This window comes from Sinocyclocheilus grahami, unplaced genomic scaffold (assembly GCF_001515645.1).
Source record: "Sinocyclocheilus grahami isolate Dianchi unplaced genomic scaffold, SAMN03320097.WGS_v1.1 scaffold1335.1, whole genome shotgun sequence".
Taxonomy (NCBI): Eukaryota; Metazoa; Chordata; class Actinopteri; order Cypriniformes; family Cyprinidae; genus Sinocyclocheilus; species Sinocyclocheilus grahami.
The window spans coordinates 160,347-182,157 of NW_015506514.1; the positions used below are offsets into that span (position 1 = coordinate 160,347).

At 38.6% G+C, this 21,811-nt stretch overlaps 3 protein-coding genes across 3 annotated transcripts in view; 2 read left to right on the forward strand and 1 right to left on the reverse strand.

Annotated features, from left to right (window-relative positions):
* Positions 1–2,096, forward strand: part of LOC107569335 (uncharacterized) — a 23,853-nt gene extending 21,757 nt beyond the window's left edge. The window contains exons 3-4 of the mRNA XM_016255410.1: positions 1,530–1,665; positions 1,769–2,096. Coding sequence (XP_016110896.1) covers positions 1,530–1,665; positions 1,769–1,921 — 289 coding nt within the window. The 3' untranslated portion in view covers positions 1,922–2,096. The remainder of the gene's footprint in view (positions 1–1,529; positions 1,666–1,768) is intronic.
* A 2,307-nt stretch (positions 2,097–4,403) lies between these two features.
* Positions 4,404–8,013, forward strand: LOC107569341 (transcription factor-like 5 protein). The gene is made up of 5 exons (XM_016255416.1): positions 4,404–4,535; positions 4,639–4,777; positions 6,826–7,021; positions 7,101–7,242; positions 7,658–8,013. The coding sequence occupies exons 1-5, from the start codon at positions 4,485–4,487 to the stop codon at positions 7,781–7,783; spliced, it is 654 nt and encodes a 217-aa protein (XP_016110902.1). The 5' UTR covers positions 4,404–4,484; the 3' UTR covers positions 7,784–8,013.
* Positions 7,873–21,811, reverse strand: part of col9a3 (collagen, type IX, alpha 3) — a 31,278-nt gene continuing 17,339 nt past the window's right edge. The window contains exons 28-32 of the mRNA XM_016255415.1: positions 12,789–12,935; positions 12,647–12,701; positions 12,379–12,561; positions 11,162–11,239; positions 7,873–8,975 (exon numbers count right to left, since the gene is read on the reverse strand). Coding sequence (XP_016110901.1) covers positions 8,791–8,975; positions 11,162–11,239; positions 12,379–12,561; positions 12,647–12,701; positions 12,789–12,935 — 648 coding nt within the window. The 3' untranslated portion in view covers positions 7,873–8,790. The remainder of the gene's footprint in view (positions 8,976–11,161; positions 11,240–12,378; positions 12,562–12,646; positions 12,702–12,788; positions 12,936–21,811) is intronic.

The window sequence follows — 21,811 nt, forward strand, 5'->3', positions numbered from 1 at the left end:
AACATCATTAGCACCGGCGTGAATAACAATCTTACTGAATTTACGTTTAGCATTAGCCAGCACTTTTAAATTTGCTAAGATGTCAGGTACTCTGGCTCCCAGTGAACATTGGACTATGGTGGCTGGTGTCTCTATTTTCACGTTCCGTACAATAGAATCGCCAATAACTAGAGCACTTTGATCAGGTTTCTCAGCGGGTGCACCACTGAGTGGGGAGAACCTGTTTAATGTTTTGATCGGAACGGTAGAGCGGTGTTTTGACCTGTGACGATGCCGCCTCACAGTCGCCCTGCTGCAGAGGCTCTGTAACCTGAACCGAACAATGTACAGGACTCCCTGAGCTAGTCGCATCCAAAGCAATATCTAGAGCCCTCACATTCTTACTGTCCTCAATTAAAGTTTGGATGCGTGTCTCTAATTCTGAAATCTTCTCTGTCAGCCTAACTATTTCCCTGCATTTATCACATGTGAATCCCTCGTCGCCGACAGAGAGAGATAAACTATACATGTGGCAAGCGGTGCAAACAACAATAGCAGGAGAAGAAGCCATTTGTGTGTCGTCATCGAATGCAAGACTCAGAATGCAGAAGCAATGGATATAACTGATATGACACATTCCTTGCTTTTAATATCTGAAGAATTAATGAAACAGGACACAGCTGATCACTAAGAAAGACCTGTGAGGCAACTGTCCCAATACTTATGCTCACATCAGATAGTGGGATGAACTCTAATTGCTGATCTTCTTAGCTAGTAAAACATCTGTGTGTTGAAACACCCAATAATAAAATGTGACATTCTGTAGTTTTGTCTCATATGGTTCACAGCAAACAGAGCAATTTTGTCTTTACTGTTCCAATACTTATGGAGGGCACTGTGTGTATATATATGTATATGTATATATATATGTATATATATATATATATATATATATATATATATAGCTGTGGATATATATATAGCTGTGGATATTGAGTGGCTTTCCTGAGGTAAATATAATGTTGCATCAGCATGACATATTGTTTACAAGCTGTTTTATTGATGTCTTTTAATGGTTGGAACAGAGATTCAACATACCTGAACTGAAACAGTGTCACACCAGATTTCAAACACAATTTTGTATTAAAATGACAGAATTTGAAAGCTGAGACTTTATTTCTAATCAAAAGTAACAAAGCACAAAGCCCATTCAAATCATTGAATTGGAGACATGCTACACATAAAGTTTAGAAAGGTTTTGCTTATCTATTACCTGAAAACCGCACAGACTAAAAGATTGTTCTTGAGATTTAATAGTCGATATTGGTTCATCAAATAGAAGATTGATTAAAATAAAGTAATGTCAACCCTAGCTAGAGTTTACTGCAAAACACCATAAGCGGCTCATGTGTAAATGAACACAGTGATGCATTACAACAGAATAAATTGCAGGCTTTTGCTATTTGAAAATCACACTAAGCTATTTTTATGATATAATTATGCTTTTACTCATAGCAGTCTCAATTTTGACGGTTTAATTTATCTTCCAGATTTTTATCAGTGCTTTGTCATTCTACAAACACTTCAGGGATAGCCACACATGCACAAACAGAGAAATGGAGTAAACCAGACAAGATGGTGAAAATACAGGGCACGCATCCATACGAAGGACGTCTGTTCAAAACGGTGAGTGCTGATCTCCTTCAGACGCATTTCTGTGTGTTTATCTGATTGTGAGTTCTGTGTGTTTTCTGTTGGTAATGAGAAATGTCTTTTTCTCTCACGGTAGGGTGTGCAGTCTGAGCTGATCATTCCTACAGAGCTGACTGTGAGTTTCAGAGCAGATAAAGGCCCCGAGTCTGTGATGAGAGCTCCGCTTGTCATTTACACGGACACTGCTGACCAGCAAACTGCAGACACACTGAAGAGTACCATTCTCTAATATTGTTCACTTACACATAAACAATTAGCTTACTGAGTTATTATTCATTTTAGAATGAGCACATGATACCTTCGTGTTGTTCCAAAGCTATGTGAATATCCGTCATCAGTAGAACACTGATGAAGACTTTTTTCCATTCATTGATCAGGGGCTGCCAAGCTCCAATAATCACAAAGAAATGATTATTTTACAGAGCATTTAATGCAGATAAAATTCTTGAAATGGTGTAATTACTTAGTTTGTCCAGCAGAGCGTGCTCCATTGTTTGCTACTGGCGACCTGGATGAAACGCTTTAAAGCTTTATTCAATGGAAAACCATTGAAATTTTGAATGGCCATATCTCCGTAACAGCGCGGCGAATCCGCACCAAATTCGGGGGATCTCTTCAGCTCAAGGAACCCTCTCGAACGAATGATTCCAGTTCCAAGGAAACGTACACATTCCATTCAAAGGGCATTAAAGTGCGCGAGATGTGAATTTATATTGTATTTATTTACAGAGGTAGGGGAGAGCGGGGCACAAAGTAACACTTTTTGACTTTCTCAGTTTGTGTAAATCCACATGGGGTTCAGAATTTATATTTATTTTTTTATCCACAGTAATTTTACACTTGTCTAGTACAAATGTCGCTTTGTTTCATAATTACAGTGTATACGTTTTTCTTTATTTACCCTCAAAAAATGGTGTAAATTACATCACTAATGTCATAGAAGAGCACATTGTAACGCAGTGTTACAGCGTGCCCCATCTGCGCAACTGGAATTTAAAACTGGTTAGTGTCTTCTGCTAGTAATCAAAGCATCAAAAAACTATCTGAACTGGTAAATAACAGATTGGAGATTAAAATAATAGCAGATTTGTCTCATTTTAAATGAATAATAAAAACAGAGATAAAAAAAATGTACTTAAGCCAGAATTTAAATGTTACTATAGTAAAATAAATATTCAAACCAGGTGTTACAACTAACACCCCTTTACTTTGTGCATCGCACTCATCGCAAGTTTATTGTTAAATTGTTAAATGCCCTTACATATCTCTGTCACCATTATAATATTGGACTATAGTGGCTGGTGTCTCTATTTTCACGTTCCGTACAATAGAATCGCCAATAACTAGAGCACTTTGATCAGGTTTCTCAGCGGGTGCACCACTGAGTGGGGAGAACCTGTTTAATGTTTTGATCGGAACGGTAGAGCGGTGTTTTGACCTGTGACGATGCCGCCTCACAGTCGCCCTGCTGCAGAGGCTCTGTAACCTGAACCGAACAATGTACAGGACTCCCTGAGCTAGTCGCATCCAAAGCAATATCTAGAGCCCTCACATTCTTACTGTCCTCAATTAAAGTTTGGATGCGTGTCTCTAATTCTGAAATCTTCTCTGTCAGCCTAACTATTTCCCTGCATTTATCACATGTGAATCCCTCGTCGCCGACAGAGAGAGATAAACTATACATGTGGCAAGCGGTGCAAACAACAATAGCAGGAGAAGAAGCCATTTGTGTGTCGTCATCGAATGCAAGACTCAGAATGCAGAAGCAATGGATATAACTGATATGACACATTCCTTGCTTTTAATATCTGAAGAATTAATGAAACAGGACACAGCTGATCACTAAGAAAGACCTGTGAGGCAACTGTCCCAATACTTATGCTCACATCAGATAGTGGGATGAACTCTAATTGCTGATCTTCTTAGCTAGTAAAACATCTGTGTGTTGAAACACCCAATAATAAAATGTGACATTCTGTAGTTTTGTCTCATATGGTTCACAGCAAACAGAGCAATTTTGTCTTTACTGTTCCAATACTTATGGAGGGCACTGTGTGTATATATATGTATATGTATATATATATGTATATATATATATATATATATATATATATATATATAGCTGTGGATATATATATAGCTGTGGATATTGAGTGGCTTTCCTGAGGTAAATATAATGTTGCATCAGCATGACATATTGTTTACAAGCTGTTTTATTGATGTCTTTTAATGGTTGGAACAGAGATTCAACATACCTGAACTGAAACAGTGTCACACCAGATTTCAAACACAATTTTGTATTAAAATGACAGAATTTGAAAGCTGAGACTTTATTTCTAATCAAAAGTAACAAAGCACAAAGCCCATTCAAATCATTGAATTGGAGACATGCTACACATAAAGTTTAGAAAGGTTTTGCTTATCTATTACCTGAAAACCGCACAGACTAAAAGATTGTTCTTGAGATTTAATAGTCGATATTGGTTCATCAAATAGAAGATTGATTAAAATAAAGTAATGTCAACCCTAGCTAGAGTTTACTGCAAAACACCATAAGCGGCTCATGTGTAAATGAACACAGTGATGCATTACAACAGAATAAATTGCAGGCTTTTGCTATTTGAAAATCACACTAAGCTATTTTTATGATATAATTATGCTTTTACTCATAGCAGTCTCAATTTTGACGGTTTAATTTATCTTCCAGATTTTTATCAGTGCTTTGTCATTCTACAAACACTTCAGGGATAGCCACACATGCACAAACAGAGAAATGGAGTAAACCAGACAAGATGGTGAAAATACAGGGCACGCATCCATACGAAGGACGTCTGTTCAAAACGGTGAGTGCTGATCTCCTTCAGACGCATTTCTGTGTGTTTATCTGATTGTGAGTTCTGTGTGTTTTCTGTTGGTAATGAGAAATGTCTTTTTCTCTCACGGTAGGGTGTGCAGTCTGAGCTGATCATTCCTACAGAGCTGACTGTGAGTTTCAGAGCAGATAAAGGCCCCGAGTCTGTGATGAGAGCTCCGCTTGTCATTTACACGGACACTGCTGACCAGCAAACTGCAGACACACTGAAGAGTACCATTCTCTAATATTGTTCACTTACACATAAACAATTAGCTTACTGAGTTATTATTCATTTTAGAATGAGCACATGATACCTTCGTGTTGTTCCAAAGCTATGTGAATATCCGTCATCAGTAGAACACTGATGAAGACTTTTTTCCATTCATTGATCAGGGGCTGCCAAGCTCCAATAATCACAAAGAAATGATTATTTTACAGAGCATTTAATGCAGATAAAATTCTTGAAATGGTGTAATTACTTAGTTTGTCCAGCAGAGCGTGCTCCATTGTTTGCTACTGGCGACCTGGATGAAACTCTTTAAAGCTTAATTCAATGGAAAACCATTGAAATTTTGAATGGCCATATCTCCGTAACAGCGCGGCGAATCCGCACCAAATTCGGGGGATCTCTTCAGCTCAAGGAACCCTCTCGAACGAATGATTCCAGTTCCAAGGAAACGTACACATTCCATTCAAAGGGCATTAAAGTGCGCGAGATGTGAATTTATATTGTATTTATTTACAGAGGTAGGGGAGAGCGGGGCACAAAGTAACACTTTTTGACTTTCTCAGTTTGTGTAAATCCACATGGGGTTCAGAATTTATATTTATTTTTTTATCCACAGTAATTTTACACTTGTCTAGTACAAATGTCGCTTTGTTTCATAATTACAGTGTATACGTTTTTCTTTATTTACCCTCAAAAAATGGTGTAAATTACATCACTAATGTCATAGAAGAGCACATTGTAACGCAGTGTTACAGCGTGCCCCATCTGCGCAACTGGAATTTAAAACTGGTTAGTGTCTTCTGCTAGTAATCAAAGCACCAAAAAACTATCTGAACTGGTAAATAACAGATTGGAGATTAAAATAATAGCAGATTTGTCTCATTTTAAATGAATAATAAAAACAGAGATAAAAAAAATGTACTTAAGCCAGAATTTAAATGTTACTATAGTAAAATAAATATTCAAACCAGGTGTTACAACTAACACCCCTTTACTTTGTGCATCGCACTCATCGCAAGTTTATTGTTAAATTGTTAAATGCCCTTACATATCTCTGTCACCATTATTAGTGTTTGATCACCACATTTGAGTGATCATTGCAAAAAATGTGTTTATGTATATATATTTTGTTTATGTATATACTGTATTCTATATATAGTACCAGTCAAATGTTTGGACACATGAACGGGAAAGTGCCCAAACTTTTGACTAATACTGTACTATAATATACACAAAGAATATCGGCCGATATATCGATATCAGCCTTTTTTACTTCCTAATATCGGTATCGGCCCCAAAAAAACCCATATCGGTCGGGCTCTAATTGGCGCACATTCAAACCTTTTGCACCAAGAGCCAGATTCATGAAAAATTATTAAGGAGGAAAATCGTCTGAAACTCTGCTCTCTTTTTTCTTAATATTGAATTTGAATTCCTGAAAAGAATGCTGAATTCCATAAAAATCATTGTAAATAACTTGTCTTAAATCCCCAAAGAGATGACATCTAATGGATTTGTGGGGTTGTTTCCAATATTAAGCAATAATGCTAGGTACATACAATGCATATCGCTATAACTAGGGATATGCAAATATTTCGCAATGATCGATAATGTAAACAATGATTGATTATGATGATGCGTAACTTGTAGTTAATTAGGGACCTGGTTTTTAATGTTGTAATTGCGACAGCATTCACAGCATTCAGCACCTATGAGAGTGTCGATGCACAGGACATAACCAGCAGCATGGACACACAGATACAGAATGCATTCACTCATTCATAATGAATTCATAACCAGTCCAGCTGCAACCTTAAAGAGATAGTTCACCCAAAAATGAAACTCACCCTCATGTGGTTCCAAACCTGCAAGACTCTTTCACAGTCCTCATCTGGTGACTGGCACAGGGATTGTGTTAGATATTTATTCTTATATCCCTATTACAAACATGCTTTCCACTGGGCTGAATAAAGCCTGCTTGTTGTATACTGTTTTAAAGCATGAAAAGCAGAGATGTGTTTGGATTGGTTTGTTTCTCTTCTCGCTGCAGATGAGGGGGTGGATAAAGCTGCGCACCCCATCAAGCGCGTCCGCACAAGGCCTCTCAGCTCATCTAATATCATGCAGGACTCAGAGAACTGGAAGCCGTACGCCGGTATGTGCGGGACTAAACGTTGCAGGACAAGACCTCTCATGGACCGAACTCAGCGCAAAGAAGTACACAACAGAAAGGAGCGCGATCGCAGGTGGGCTCTGCAGACTTATTGTTTAAGCTGTACTGCTCACTGCAGAGATTACATGAAGCATGTTTCCGGTTGACCTCAGGAGAAGGATCCGTCTGTGCTGTGACGAGTTAAACCTGCTGGTGCCGTTCTGTTACGCTGACACCGATAAAGCCACCACACTGCAGTGGACCACGGCCTTCCTCAAATACATCCAGGAAATACATGGAGACCGACTCAAGCAGGTTCTCCGTTTTCATAGTCATACAATATCAGGGATTTTTGTTTGTCGCTTTACATTTTAGTTTCCGTTTATCAAAATGTAATTTTTTTAATTTGATGCATCGATTCTAAAGGAGGATCAGATATCTCCAGTTTACTTTTTTAAACCGAAGGCTGCAAAAAGTCTTCAATTTTCTTAAATAGTGTAGAAAAGTCTTATTTGAAGACGCTTCTAATGAGGTGGCTTTAAAATGCAGTCTTAAGCACCAGAAACGGATTACAAAGTGAGGCTGAAGGCATCTGAAATATTATGGCTATTACTTCGATCGATACAAACCATGAAGCGCTCTAAGAGTGATAGATACAGAGTGTATGGAGTGAGGAAACTCTTCCTGAAGTACTCTGACCATCATTACTCATAAATCCACTCTGTTTCAGGATTTCCAGAGCACTTTCTGTGGCAAGACTGGACTGCGGTTGAAGCCTAGCTGTGTTTCAGTGGCACATCTCCTCGAACCCTATAGAAACACGACAGAGCCTGTGGACTCATCCTCGCACAGCTGACTTCCTGTTCTCTGCTGCAGCGTTGTGAATGTGTGCCTGTAGTTTGACATGAATGTTTTCTGCGTGGGTTTATTGCATGATGCTAGTTCCTCTCTTCCACTAGCCCGTGTCCAGAAGACCCTGAGCGTTTGTTGTCTTAGACCAGCTCGAGTGTAGACCGAGGCTCAACCCACTGTTCATTTTATTTCAAACCGTCACGTCTGCAGAGCAAACCCTACTGTAATATAGTTCACACATTTAGAGAAGTTGTGCTGTGTATTTTTGTTTGTGTTTTTATGCCTTGTTGGTTTGAAAGGCATGACCGTTTGTTGTCTCAATATATGTTATTTTACATTTAATGTATTTATTATTAGTGTACTAATGAACGTTCAGAGAAATACTTTACTGAAAAGTGGCTTTATTCAGTTTTTCTTACAATACCATGCTGTAGAAACTCACTGTACACACAACAGTAACTCAGAAATAATAAATAGTATTTAAAGTCATTTAATAGTTTTACAGCACCATTATCTAGTGGATAAAAGTTGATAAAGCCCACAGATGGCCAACGACATATTTTACAGTAAGTGTGTCTGAAGCATCGATGCTTGAAGTTTGTTCCTCAAACAGTGACTTTCAATGTTAAACATTTAGAAACTAAATGTAAACGTAAGAATAAAATGGCAAAGAAAATCAATTTGCAGTAATACATCCAATATTTGGTTTAATTTCTTGATGCCTCAAACAAGCCTCCAGTGTTGTTTGTTTTTGCTGTTGTCGAGGTCAGGTTTTGAGGCACCCCCATGAGGCTCAAAGTTGTACTCCATTACACTTTTAAAGGGTGCTGTACAAGAAGACTTCTAATACAAGTACTGAATTATTGCATTCACATCAGCTAGTTTCACGGCGCGATGCATTAGTCTTTTGCTGTATGTACACATGTTGGGGTTCACAGCTGCTCCGCTCTGATGCTCAGTGTTTATTCGGCTCTGACACCTCTTCAGTTGCGTTTCCTGCTGGTTCTCCTGTTAATGGTTTTTGGGGTTGGAGGACTTCCCGTGAACTGCGGCTCCTTGGCACGCTGAAGTGTCACAGATGCCGGGTGATCCCTGGTGACCCAGTCTTCCGGCTCTCCCTGCTTCTCCTGGCTCTCCTGGATCTCCAGGCGCTCCGTCACGGCCGTCTTTGACGATGCCATGCACGCCGGGCAGACCTGGAGGCCACGAGACGAAGAATCACAATGATGTACGACAGAAAGAAATCAGCTTTAGCTGAAGGGGAATAGATGTGTTGTGATTGTCTAAGTAGCCTGACAGAACCAGTGTGGTCACATATCATCAGAGCTGGGTAGATTACTTACGTTTGCAAACCGTTACTGATTCTAAATTATGCTAATTAAATTGTAGTTAGTAACGTAATCCACTGCAGTACACATTTTAGGTAATATAATCAGACCACTTTTGACATAACTTATCACATTAATTTAAACAGGGCAATCTTGTACCATATTGATATAAAAATACAAAGAGTAAGAAAATATATTCCAACATGAAGTGCATTAAACATTACATTACTTCAAGGTTTCCCAAACAGGTTCGTGAGTTTAATGAAAAGCTAATAATTACATTGAACAAAATGCAACACTTGTTTTTGCCCCCATTTTTCATGAACTCAAAGATCTAAGACTTTTTCTATGTACACAAAAGGCCTATTTCTCTCAAATATTGTTCACAAATGCCGAGATAATCCATCCACCTCACAGGTGTGGCATATCAAGATGCTGATTAGACAGCAACCTGTGCCCATTGTCCATAACATACGCCTGCCCATACCATAACCCCACCGCCACCATGGACCACTCGATCCACAACGTTGACATCAGCAAACCGCTCACCCACACGATGCCATACACGCTGTCTGCCATCTGCCCTGTACAGTGAAAACCGGGATTCATCCGTGAAGAGAAATTAACATTCAGTTCACGGGCAACAACTCTGGTGGACATTCCTGCAGTCAGCATGGCAATTGCACGCTCCCTCAAAACTTGCGACATCTGTGGCATTGTGCTGTGTGATAAAACTGCACATTTTAGAGTGGCCTTTTATTGTGGCCAGCCAAAGGCACACCTGTGCAATAATCATGCTGTCTAATCAGCATCTTGATATGCCACACCTGTGAGGTGGATGGATTATCTCAGCAAAGGAGAAGTGCTCACTAACACAGATTTAGACAGATTTGTGAACAATATTTGAGAGAAATAGGCCTTTTGTGTACATAGAAAAAGTCTTAGATCTTTGAGTTCAGCTCATGAAAAATGAGGGCAAAAACAAAGTGTTGCGTTTATTTTGTTCAGTGTAAATCACAATGGTGTAAAATTAAGTAATTTTAAAATAAAACAAAAAAAAAATGAATATATCATTTGTTTGCATGCATGTCATGTGACCATTAACCAATGCCAGAGAACTGTGTGATAGGTAATTAAAATATTTAAAATCTCAGGGGTACTTCAAGTAAATATATCAGGTGAAAGGATCAGATGACAAACAAGTTTGGGAATCCCTGCATTACATGTAAATAAGAAATAAGGTGAAGTTTGCATTTGAATGTGTTTGAAAGACAAAAGCCTTCCAAAGACCTAGTAATGCACGGTTAACCCACTGAGTGATCATTCAAGTAAAAATGTGTTCATCAGAAGTTGATGCAATGCTGAAACGCTTCTTAAACCTGAAATTATTTTTGTAAATCCAGTGCTCAAATGTAGCCACCTGACTAAAGACTGATCTCTGTGTGAATGTCCACAGACCTTCTGAGTGTATGTAAGTGGTAGGCTATTTTAGAAAGGAAGATTTAAAAGAGGAATTATGGAGAATCAATAAATTATGAAGCATTAATTGCTATTGTGTGAATAATATGTAATCATGTAATCAAAAAAGTAACTGTAGTCTTGATTCTGAGGATTTTGAAATATAATTTAATCAATTTACAAGTATTTTAATATTTGGAATCAGATTACATAATCCAGATTACATGTAATCAATTACTACCCAGCTCTGCATATAATCGTTTTATGATTGGTTGCTCATATGCTTATCTTTCCTTTAGTTTGAGCTGTACAGTATAGTTAATCAAGTCAGAAACATCCACCGGCCTGTTCTTGGGAATCGATCCCAGGTTGCTCTTAGAAGAGTTCTGCCACATCTGGCCCAACTAACTTTTTTTTGGCATGCTAATACTTTAGGAAATGGGTGTTTTTTAAGTTAATATTTGGCAGTGTACCACAGCAAGGCTGTGTGTTAAACAAGTTTTTATTTTTCTTAAGCTACTTTACATTGACAAGCTGCACTGATAATGTGTCCGACTGGGGCACACTTAATGTGCTTATGAACAGCCTGTACTTACCCGGGTCCCCCTGGTCTCCAGCGGGCCCTTCGATGGCTTTACCCACAGGCCCCTTGTCACCTGGCTCGCCCACGTCCCCTGCAGAATTAAGATACATACAAATTCATTCTGGAATGTGGTTTATGAATTCATATTAGGATAAAACATTCTTCCTGGATTCATACACGTAACAGCAAATATTTTTCACAGCTGTGAGAAGGTTTTTTACAGCCATTTCTCAATACTCTGGTCACTTTCAAAACTCTTCACACAAATGATACACACAGACTGCTGCTGTGCTCACTATCACTGCTTTGACACAAAACACTCAATGATCAAATCTTTCAAACATCACCAAAACTACATGGGCCTATACAAATGAGGAAACTTGGAAATCATTGCAAAAAACATTTTTTTCTGTTTTTTTGTTGGTCGTTTTGCATTCGGGATGAGAAATGTACTGCTGTGCCAAGCTAAAGTTTGGTAGGGAGAACTGTGTGAAGAGTTTTGAAAGAGTTACCCAAGTGCTGAAAAATGTGTCTTTGCAATTGTAAAAAAAAACTTATACTCTGCTTGAAAGCACACTCGTGTTATATTCTATCCACCTTATTTTTCCCGTAAGAGTAAATTTAATGTCTGGCTTCCGGTGTCACCCGCTTCCAGCTATTTTTAGCCGTACAAAGCACCTTGTTTTGCGGCTTGATATTTCAAACTGGTGTCTTACCATATTATTAATGTATTATCTTAATTATGAACACACTGGTTTGTAGTGCAAACCGTTTACTGCACTTTGTTATTCTTCTCGTTATTTCCCTACAGCAGTTAATGAACCGGAAGTCTCGCACATTGACAGAAAACGGCTTACTTCCACACTGAAAAATAAGGTGGATAGATGCAGATAAAGCCTGTCCTGAGGAAATATGGGTAGCACTTTATAATAAGGTTCTGTTTAATACCATTAGTTAACATGAACTAACAATAAAAAGTCATTCTATAGCATTTATGTAAAATGCAATAGTAATTTTAACATGAACCAAAATCAAAAGTTGTGTCTTGATATTATTTAATGGACCTGAGCTAACAATGAACAGTTGAATTGAACTAACATAAACAAAGATTAATATATACTCTTAACAAATACACTGCATTAACTAACTATAATGCAACCTTAATGACATTGCACTGCACACTTTTAGCCATTTGTTTAATACAATAGCACAACATGACCCGTCTCTCACCTCGAGGACCAGGATCACCGAGATCACCCGGCAGTCCTCTGTAACCCGGCGGGCCAAGGGCTCCAGGGTGACCGATGGATCCAACCTCTCCTTGCTTCCCTGGAGGCCCGGCTGGTCCAGGCCGTCCCACGGCACCAGGAGCCAGAGGTCTTCTCAGGTTAGCAGCGAGCTGAGCCATCTGATCTGAGATCAACACCAGCAATACACTACAGGCTGCATCGTGAAGCTGCATCAATAAATGCCGTTTATGGGTGAACAAAGGTCTTACCATCGATCATCGAGCTACACAGTTCTCTGATGTGCTGCTCACTAGACAGTTTGCCCTGCAACATAATCACAACAGCACTCCTGAGACATATTCTGTGTTTACAGCACAGTACCAACATCAGTATCGTCTGGCAGGTGCTTACAGGAACACCAGTCTTTCCAGAGACCCCTGGAAAACCTTGCTCTCCTTGGAATCCCATCGGTCCTGGTTTTCCAGGTGCGCCTCTGGCTCCGGTCTCTCCCTGTGGTCCTACAACTCCTTTGGCTCCCAGCTCACCACGCTTACCGGACTAAGACACAGGGAAAACCACATGGATTGTCCTCAGGTAGCAGCATAAAATGTTTTGCATTTGGTCCCAGATGCAGTAAGTTCATCACTCCAGACCAGCTGTGCACCATCTAAGAGACATGACGTGTTCGACTACTACTACAGCTGAGGTCACAAGGTTGCATACCCCTTGTAGACGCTGCAAGATGTTTATCATTTTAAAAAGCTTATTTATCGTTGGCACCAATAGCCTTGTGGGCAACGTGCCGACATACTGTGTTGCGCTTTCGACGTCCCGACTCGAGGACTCTTCCTGATCCCATCCCATCCCCTTCTCGCTCCCTCTTTACTTCCTGTCATTATGCTACTATCATATCAAAATAAAGGCAAAAATGCCAAAAATAAATCTAAAAAAAAGTTTGTTTATTTTTTAAAGTACTGTCCTGATTAAGCTATTTTACATACATGCCACATGACACAATGATAACTAAACTGACACAAATGATCCTCTAAAGAAGTGTTTTCTTGCACACTCTTTGGTTTTCCTGCTCCACATTACATCTCTTCCCAACATCTTCAGCTCTTATCATGAGGCTAATTAAGGGACTCGCACTACTATTACACAAGGTGCAGACATTCATTGATGCTCAATTAGGAAACACATTACAAGAACAATTAGCACTGTTCTTCACAATCTACATACGATATTTACATATCCCACACAGGATAGTAAAATACTGTAAAATAAATAAATAAATAAAATATATATACATTTTTTTTTTTTATTTCAAAATTAAAATACTAATAATTCACAGCAGTTATGAAGTAGGTAGCGCTGCTGCTTCACAGAAAGAAGGTTCAAGTCCCAGGAGACATTTTCTGTGTGGATGTCCTCAGGGTACCCTGTTTTCCCCCTCAATCCAAAGACATGCAAAACTGGTGATACTAAGTGTACTCACAATCTACAAAACTGATGGTTTGAAATTCACTCACAATCGTCTTGCTTACTAGGTTCTCTACTTGTAATCCGTCGAGCTCCATTTTTAGCTAACATTTAAATACTCTTAATATTCTCTTAATTCTTAATTCTCTTATCCCTCCTCCTCCCCAGCATCACTTTTCTAGATCTACATATGTGCATTTACATATGTTCATTTGCTTTAGCAGTAGCAAGTAGAACAAATACATTGAGTTGACATACATGATAAATGTTTATTCATGATTGAGACTATGTAGCTACTATTTTCTAAAAGCAATAAAACATTTGAGACCACGATAAACGACACCCATAGTACTTAACAGAGTAACTGACTTTATCTGATAGCAGCACTAATTTAATTCCATACATAAACTAAAATTGTTGTGGCTATATGGCTGAGTGTGATTGTCAGATTGTCAGACAACACAGGTGGCAATTTAATTAAATATACTGCATTCCCGGTTTCAAGCGTGACATTTCCACACCTGTAGTTCATGATACAGTGTTTGAGCATCTGAGAATGGTTTGGTTCATTTACTTTGAATCGAGCTGTTCTGAGACACTAGATGCGAATTTAACTTATGTGCAAAACTAGAATATCGCATAAAACGTGCAATTAAAGTGCTCTCTTTTCCATCCAACGAGTCAAAGAGAACAAAATCATCACTTCCTGATAAACTGGCACTAAATATCTCTAAGAAAAGCTACTCTGAGAAGCTACTGAATATAATAAATTACTTTCGCCTCAGAGCGAGCAGACGAAACACAATAAATACAGTCATTGCTTTTAGAGGTGGATGCCTGATCTTTGGGAACGCAGTCGTGTAAGACAGTAATTACACATAAATACTTTGTTGACAGACTTTCCTCAGGCATTTCAGAATGACCAAAACAACATATAGATGCTGTGAACGAGATCGGTCCGCTGGTTAGTCAGGTTATGCCGTCTCATAGCGCAGTCACATTACTTTTTTGATGCGTTTATCCTACTCAATTGTGTGCATACATTTTTTATGTGCATTTTTAGCATTTGTGTGCATCTCGGCATTTCCATCCAGTGTTTTTTATGCGCTATTCCAAAATGTGCATAAAAATAGATGGATGGAAACATTACTGATATCATGGGCTGAATGAACACAGAGCTGAGCTTCACTCTGAAACTAAAAATTATTTTTCTTTGTCGGCAACCCACTAAAATAAAAGCTTGACACTTTGAAAATGAAGAAATTAAAGGGATAGTTCTGCTATCATTTACTCACCCTTAAGTTGTTCCAAACCTGTAAGAGATTCTTTCTTCTGTGAAAGAAAAGAAAGGACAAAAGAAGAATGAAGAATGTTGATAACTAAACAGTTGTCGGTAGCCATTGAATTCCATAGCATTTTTGGTCCATACTACGGAAGTCAGTGGCTACCAGCAGCTGTTTGGTTACCAACATTCTTCAAAATATCTTATTTTATGTTCTGCAGAAGAAAAGAAATGCAAACGTTTGGAACATAATGAGGGAGAGTAAATGATGACAGAACTTTCATTTTGGTGTGAACTATTCCTTTAATACATGGTTTGAATATAAGTATTGTAATTTTACTTTTGTTAAAATTACTTTTTTGTTATTATTACTATCTATTTATCATTTTGTTTTTATTTCGTAATATCACGATAATAAAACACAATATTATAATCACTAATAACAATAAAATTAATTACAACCACAATTGTATTTTATAGTCATACTGAACTGGTCAAAAACAATGGGAATGTAGCCTACAAAAAAAAGTGTAAAAAGTTTTTTTTTGTTTTTTTTACCTGAAGTGGTTGATGAAAGAGATTTGAGCTGGTTCTTGTAAATCTTCAGAGTAAAAATAAATTTCCAGCTGTTTATTATTTTTATTTTCTATATAGATGCACTCCCTAACAAAATCCCCCCACTAACTCTAGAATGATTCATTCTTTTTAAATATAGCTCTTTAAATAGTCTGGTGAAAATGACTGCATTTCATTTATATATATATATATATATATATATATACATACAGGTGCATCTCAATAAATTAGAATGTCATGGAAAAGTTCATTTATTTCAGTAATTCAACTCAAATTGTGAAACTCGTGTATTAAATAAATTCAATACACATAGACAGAAGTAGTTTAAGTCTTTGGTTCTTTTAATTGTGATGATTTTGGCTCACATTTAACAAAAACCCACCAATTCAATTATCTCAACAAATTAGAATATGGTGACATGTCAATCAGCTGATCAACTCAAATCACCTACAAAGGTTTCCTGAGCCTTCAAAATGGTCTCTCAGTTTGGTTCATTAGGCTACACAATCATGGGGAAGACTGCTGATCTGACAGTTGTCCGGAAGACAATCATCGACACCCTTCACAAGAAGGTTAAGCCACAAACATTCATTGCCAAAGAAGCTGGCTGTTCACAGAGTGCTGTATCCAAGCATGTTAACAGAAAGTTGAGTGGAAGGAAAAAATGTGGAAGAAAAAGATGCACAACCAACAGAGAGAACCGCAGCCTTATGAGGATTGTCAAGCAAAATCGATTCAAGAATTTGAGTGAACTTCACAAGGAATGGACTGAGGCTGGGGTCAAGGCATCAAGAGCCACCACACACAGACGTGTCAAGGAATTTGGCTACAGTTGTCGTATTCCTCTTGTTAAGCCACTCCTGAACCACAGACAACGTCAGAGGCATCTTACCTGGACTAAGGAGAAGAAGAACTGGACTGTTGCCCAGTGGTCCAAAGTCCTCTTTTCAGATGAGAGCAAGTTTTGTATTTCATTTGGAAACCAAGGTCCTAGAGTCTGGAGGAAGGGTGGAGAAGCTCATAGCCCAAGTTGCTTGAAGTACAGTGTTAAGTTTCCACAGTCTGTGCTGATTTGGGGTGCAATGTCATCTGCTGGTGTTTGTCCATTGTGGTTTCTGAAAACCAACGTCACTGTACCCGTTTACCAAGGAATTTTGGAGCACTTCATGCTTCCTTCTGCTGACCAGCTTTTTGAAGATGCTGGGTTAGGGTTATTTCATTTTCCAGCAGGATTTGGCACCTGCCCACACAGCCAAAAGCATGAATTAAATGACCATGGTGTTGGTGTGCTTGACTGGCCAGCAAACTCGCCAGACCTGAACCCCATAGAGAATCTATGGGGTATTGTCAAGAGGAAAATGAGAAACAAGAGACCAAAAAATGCAGATGAGCTGAAGGCCACTGTCAAAGAAACCTGGGCTTCCATACCACCTCAGCAGTGCCACAAACTGATCACCTCCATGCCACGCCGAATTGAGGCAGTAATTAAAGCAAAAGGAGCCCCTACCAAGTATTGAGTACATGTACAGTAAATGAACATACTTTCCAGAAGGCCAACAATTCACTAAAAATGATTTTTTATTGGTCTTATGAAGTATTCTAATTTGTTGAGATAGTGAATTGGTGGGTTTTTGTTAAATGTGAGCCAAAATCATCAATTAAAATAACAAAAGACTTAAACTACTTCAGTCTGTGTGCATTGAATTTATATAATACACTAGTTTCACAATTTGTTGAATTACTGAAATAAATGAACTTTTCCATGACATTCTAATTTATTGAGATGCACCTGTATATAGTGTTGCTTGAAAGTTTGTGTACCCTTTAGAATTTTCTATATTTCTGCATAAATATGACTCAAAACATAAGACTTTCGCACAAGTCCTGAAAGTTGACAAAGAGAACCCAAACAAACAAGTGAGACAAAAATATGTTCTTTATCATTTATTTATTCAGAAAAATGATCCAATATTACATATCTGTGAGCGGCAAAAGCATGTGAATCTCTAGGATTAGCTGTTCATTTGAGGATGAAATTAGAGTCCATCTGTTCAGAGGTGTTTTTAATCAGTGAGATGACTTTCAGGTGTCAGTGCATACCCTGTTTTATTTAAAGAACAGGGATCTATCAAAGTTTGGTCATGTTTGTGGAAGTGTATCATTGCACAAACAGATGATATCTCTGAGGACCTCAGAAAAAGAGTTGCTGTTGCTCTTTAGGCTAGAAAAGGTTTCAAAGCCATCTCTAAAGAGTTTGGACTTTGGATGGATGAGGCCAAAATAGAACATTTTGGTTTAAATGAGCAGCGTTATATTTAGAGAAAGAAAACACTGCATTCCAGCATAAGAACCTTATCCCATCTGTGAAACACGGTGGTGGTAGTATCATGGTTTGGGCCTGTTTTGCTGCATCTGGTCCAGGATGGCTTGCCATCATTGATGGAACAATGAATTCTGAATTATACCAGCAAATTCTGAAGGAAAATGTCAGGTGAGAAATCTGTCCGAGACCTGAATCTCAAGAGAAAGTGGGTAATGCAGCAAGACAACGACCCCAAGCACACAAGTCGTTCTACCAAAGGATGATTAAAAGTTAATGTTTTGGAATGGCCAAGTCAAATTACGGACCTTAATCCAATTGAAATTTTGTGGAAGGACCTGTAGCAAGCAGTTCATAGGAGGAAACCCACCACCATCACAGAGTTGAAGTGGTTCTGTACTGAGGAATGGGTTAAAATTCCTACAAGCCGTTGTGCAGGACTGATCAGCAGTTGTAAGAACCGTTACCTGCAGTTATTGCTGCAAAATTTGGGGAAAAGTCATGGCCTAATGGTTAGAGAGTCAGACTCATAACCCAAAGGTTGTGGGTTTGAGTCTCGTACCGGCAGGGATTGTAGGGGGGGGGGGGGAATGTACAGCACTCTCTTCCACCTTCAATACCACGACTGAGGTGCCCTTGAGCAAGGCACCGAACCCCCAACTGCTCCCTGGGCGCCGCAGCATAAATGGCTGCCCACTGCTCCGGGTGTGTGTTCACGGTGTGTGTGTGTGTGTTCACTGCTGTGTTTGTGCACTTTGGATGGGTAAATGCAGAGCACTAATTCCGAGTATGGGTCACCATACTTGGCCACATGTCACATGTCACTTCACTTAAAAGAGGATCACACCAGATACTGAAAGCAAAAGTTCACATACTTTTGCCACTGACAAATATGTAACATTGGATAATTTTTCTCAATAAATAAATGTTTTTGGTTTCTCTTTGTCTACTTTCAGAACTTGATTGAAATTTTGATTATGTTTTGAGTCATATTTGTGCAGAAATATAGAAACTTCTAAAGGGTTCACTAATTTTCAAGCAGCACTGTATATATATATATATCACGTCATATATTGCAGAAAAGCAAAATATAGCAATGTCAGTTTTTTCCCAACAAGCTAATCGAGGTCTCCAGAATTGCTAGAAAGTTGCAGGCAATCTAACTATACTGCTTCGTCTCGTTAATATCGTGTTTGCACTTTATATATTAGAATGAGTGCTGAAATTCTCAGTGAACTTGTACTGTTTTGTGCCTCTAACAGGACTCTGATTCAGTTCATGCTCAACAGATGTGTGATTGCGCTGAAAATGCTCAACTTTAATGCTCTTCACACTGTAAACACACATATGCAAATATGGCACATTTAAAAGCAGAATTTGGTTAAAAATAGCCTTGGATTTTCCAGGTATAGGGCCCCAATGCACCAACTACAGTTTACTTTTGTAAGCCTTATTTGCTGCCTCGTAGCTTGAAGTGGTTTACCCCTTCACATTATCTACAGGAGATTTCAGAAGATTTCAAGAGCAAATTCAGAAATTAATTAGTCAACCTGATGGTGTTTTAAACAGTAATTACTTTCTAAAATGAAACGTGATGTTGTGAGTCGAACATGCTAGCTGTTGTTAATCTGTTTTTTTTTCTTCTTGAGATTGAATGAGTAAATTAAAACAGAGATGATTTTTAGATGTTCATGTATTGTGCTGGTTCCATACCCTTAGGAAGGCTCTAAAGCCAAAACACATCAGTTTTTTTTATATATATAATTAAAAGTTCTCTTCACTACAAGTGTTGCTGGATTTCATTTTTTTTATTATTATTATTATTATTTCTGTTGTAAGACAGTCATGGCCACGTAAACAATTAATATATAGTATATACCTAACACAATAACACACAAAAGTGTGTTAAAGGGTTAGTTCACCCAAAAATGAAAATTAGCCCACAAATTACTCACCCTCAAGTCATCCTAGGTGTATATGACTTCCTTCTTTCAGACGAATCCAGTCGGAGTTATATTAAAAATAGTCTTTGATCTTTCAAGCTGTTTAATGCCACTCAGCGGATGTTGCATGTATCAGTCCAAAAGAAGTTAAATAAAAAGTGCCCATCCATAAAAAAAGTGTCTCACACGGCTCCGGGGGGTGAACAAAGGCCTTCTGTAGCGAATCGATGTGTTTTTGTAAGAAAAATATCCATATTCAAAACGTAATAATCACTTTAATGTAGCTTGCGCTCACTGTTGTACACGGAAGTAGTTCCGGGAGGATGACGTATGAGGTCAGCGCTGCGCATGCGCCGGTGAGTCTCGTGAAAACCAACGTTTGTTAACAGGAGCAAAGGAAGCAAAGTTTCCTTACTTTAGCAAAGGAAAACCAGTCTCCTATTGGCTTATATAGAAATCCTCTGACATTCTTCTTTACAAATCCTCGTTTTGTACTTCTAATTAGTGACCGTTGTTTTGTTTTGTTCCTGTGGCTATTTTTGTTCCTGTGTTCCTATCACAATGTTCCTGTGGCTCAGTGGTGCATTGTGTTAGCAGCGCAGAAGGTTGTGGATTCAATTCCCAGGGAACACACATACTGGTAAAAAATTTATAACCTGAATGCACTGTAAGTTGCTTTGGATAAAAGCGTCTGCTAAATTATTTATTTGTTTTGATCTCTCCACAGCGCTTCCACGTTCGTCACTTCTGACCGGCACATGCGCAAAGCTGACCTCATACGTCATCCTCCTGGAACTGCTTCCGTGTACAGCTGTTGGAGCAAGCTACATTAAAGTGATTATTACGTTTTGAATATGGATATTTTTCTTACAAAAACGCTTCGATTCGCTACTGGAGGCCTTTTTTCCCTTCCCGGAGCCGTGTAAGTAGGGTTGGGTATCGTTTGGGGTTTTTTTGATACCGGTGCCAAATCGATACTTTTAAAACAGTTCCGGTGCCTAAACGGTGCTTGAACCGATACTTATTAAAAAATTAATTAATTAAAAATTCCCCCCAAAAATTATGGATTGGCCATTAGAATAGAAATAGAATAGAGATTGCAAATGTTAGAGGGTCAAGTTTTTTTTATAAAAAAAACAAGCAGATAAAATTAGAAGTAGCATTAGAATAGAGAGTGTTAGAGTTAGAGGGCCAAATGAAGATGAAAGAGATGTGTTTTCAGCTGTTTCTTGAAAATATTAAGGACTCAGCTGCTGGGATTGAGCTGGGCAGGTCATTCCACCAGGAGGGAACAGTTAATGTAGAAGTCCATGAAAGTTTTATCATAGGTAGAATGCAAAATGTTTCAATACAAGAATTTCAGTCAAATGTAATTTATGCAATATTTCAAACCTTTAACCCACTTGGGAAAATCAACCCATGGTAACAGTTTAAAAGTAGCCCAATTCTGTGGAAAAAACGCGGACTTGACAACCCTGCATCCAACAAGAGCTACTGGAGTCAGCTTTGACTGATCACAGGTCGAGAATAAGGAGAGATGACTGACAAGACCATGCTGGAGTATTTGCTGCTCAACAGATTCTGAGCTCATTGACAAATATCTGATCTTGTAAGATGTGCTCCCTTTACACAGAGTGCGTGTGATCAAGAAATTGAAAGTAAACGCTTATTCAAAAATATTTAAATACACCGCATCCTGAGAGCGGCTCCCTGATGCGCCACAATTATATACAATATTAGAATGTTTAAAGGAGTGGACATGAAAATCGCGGGAGCGAAACACATGTTGTGGAAGCAGGCGGCAATGGTCAGAGATTCAGCGGGAGCGGGATTA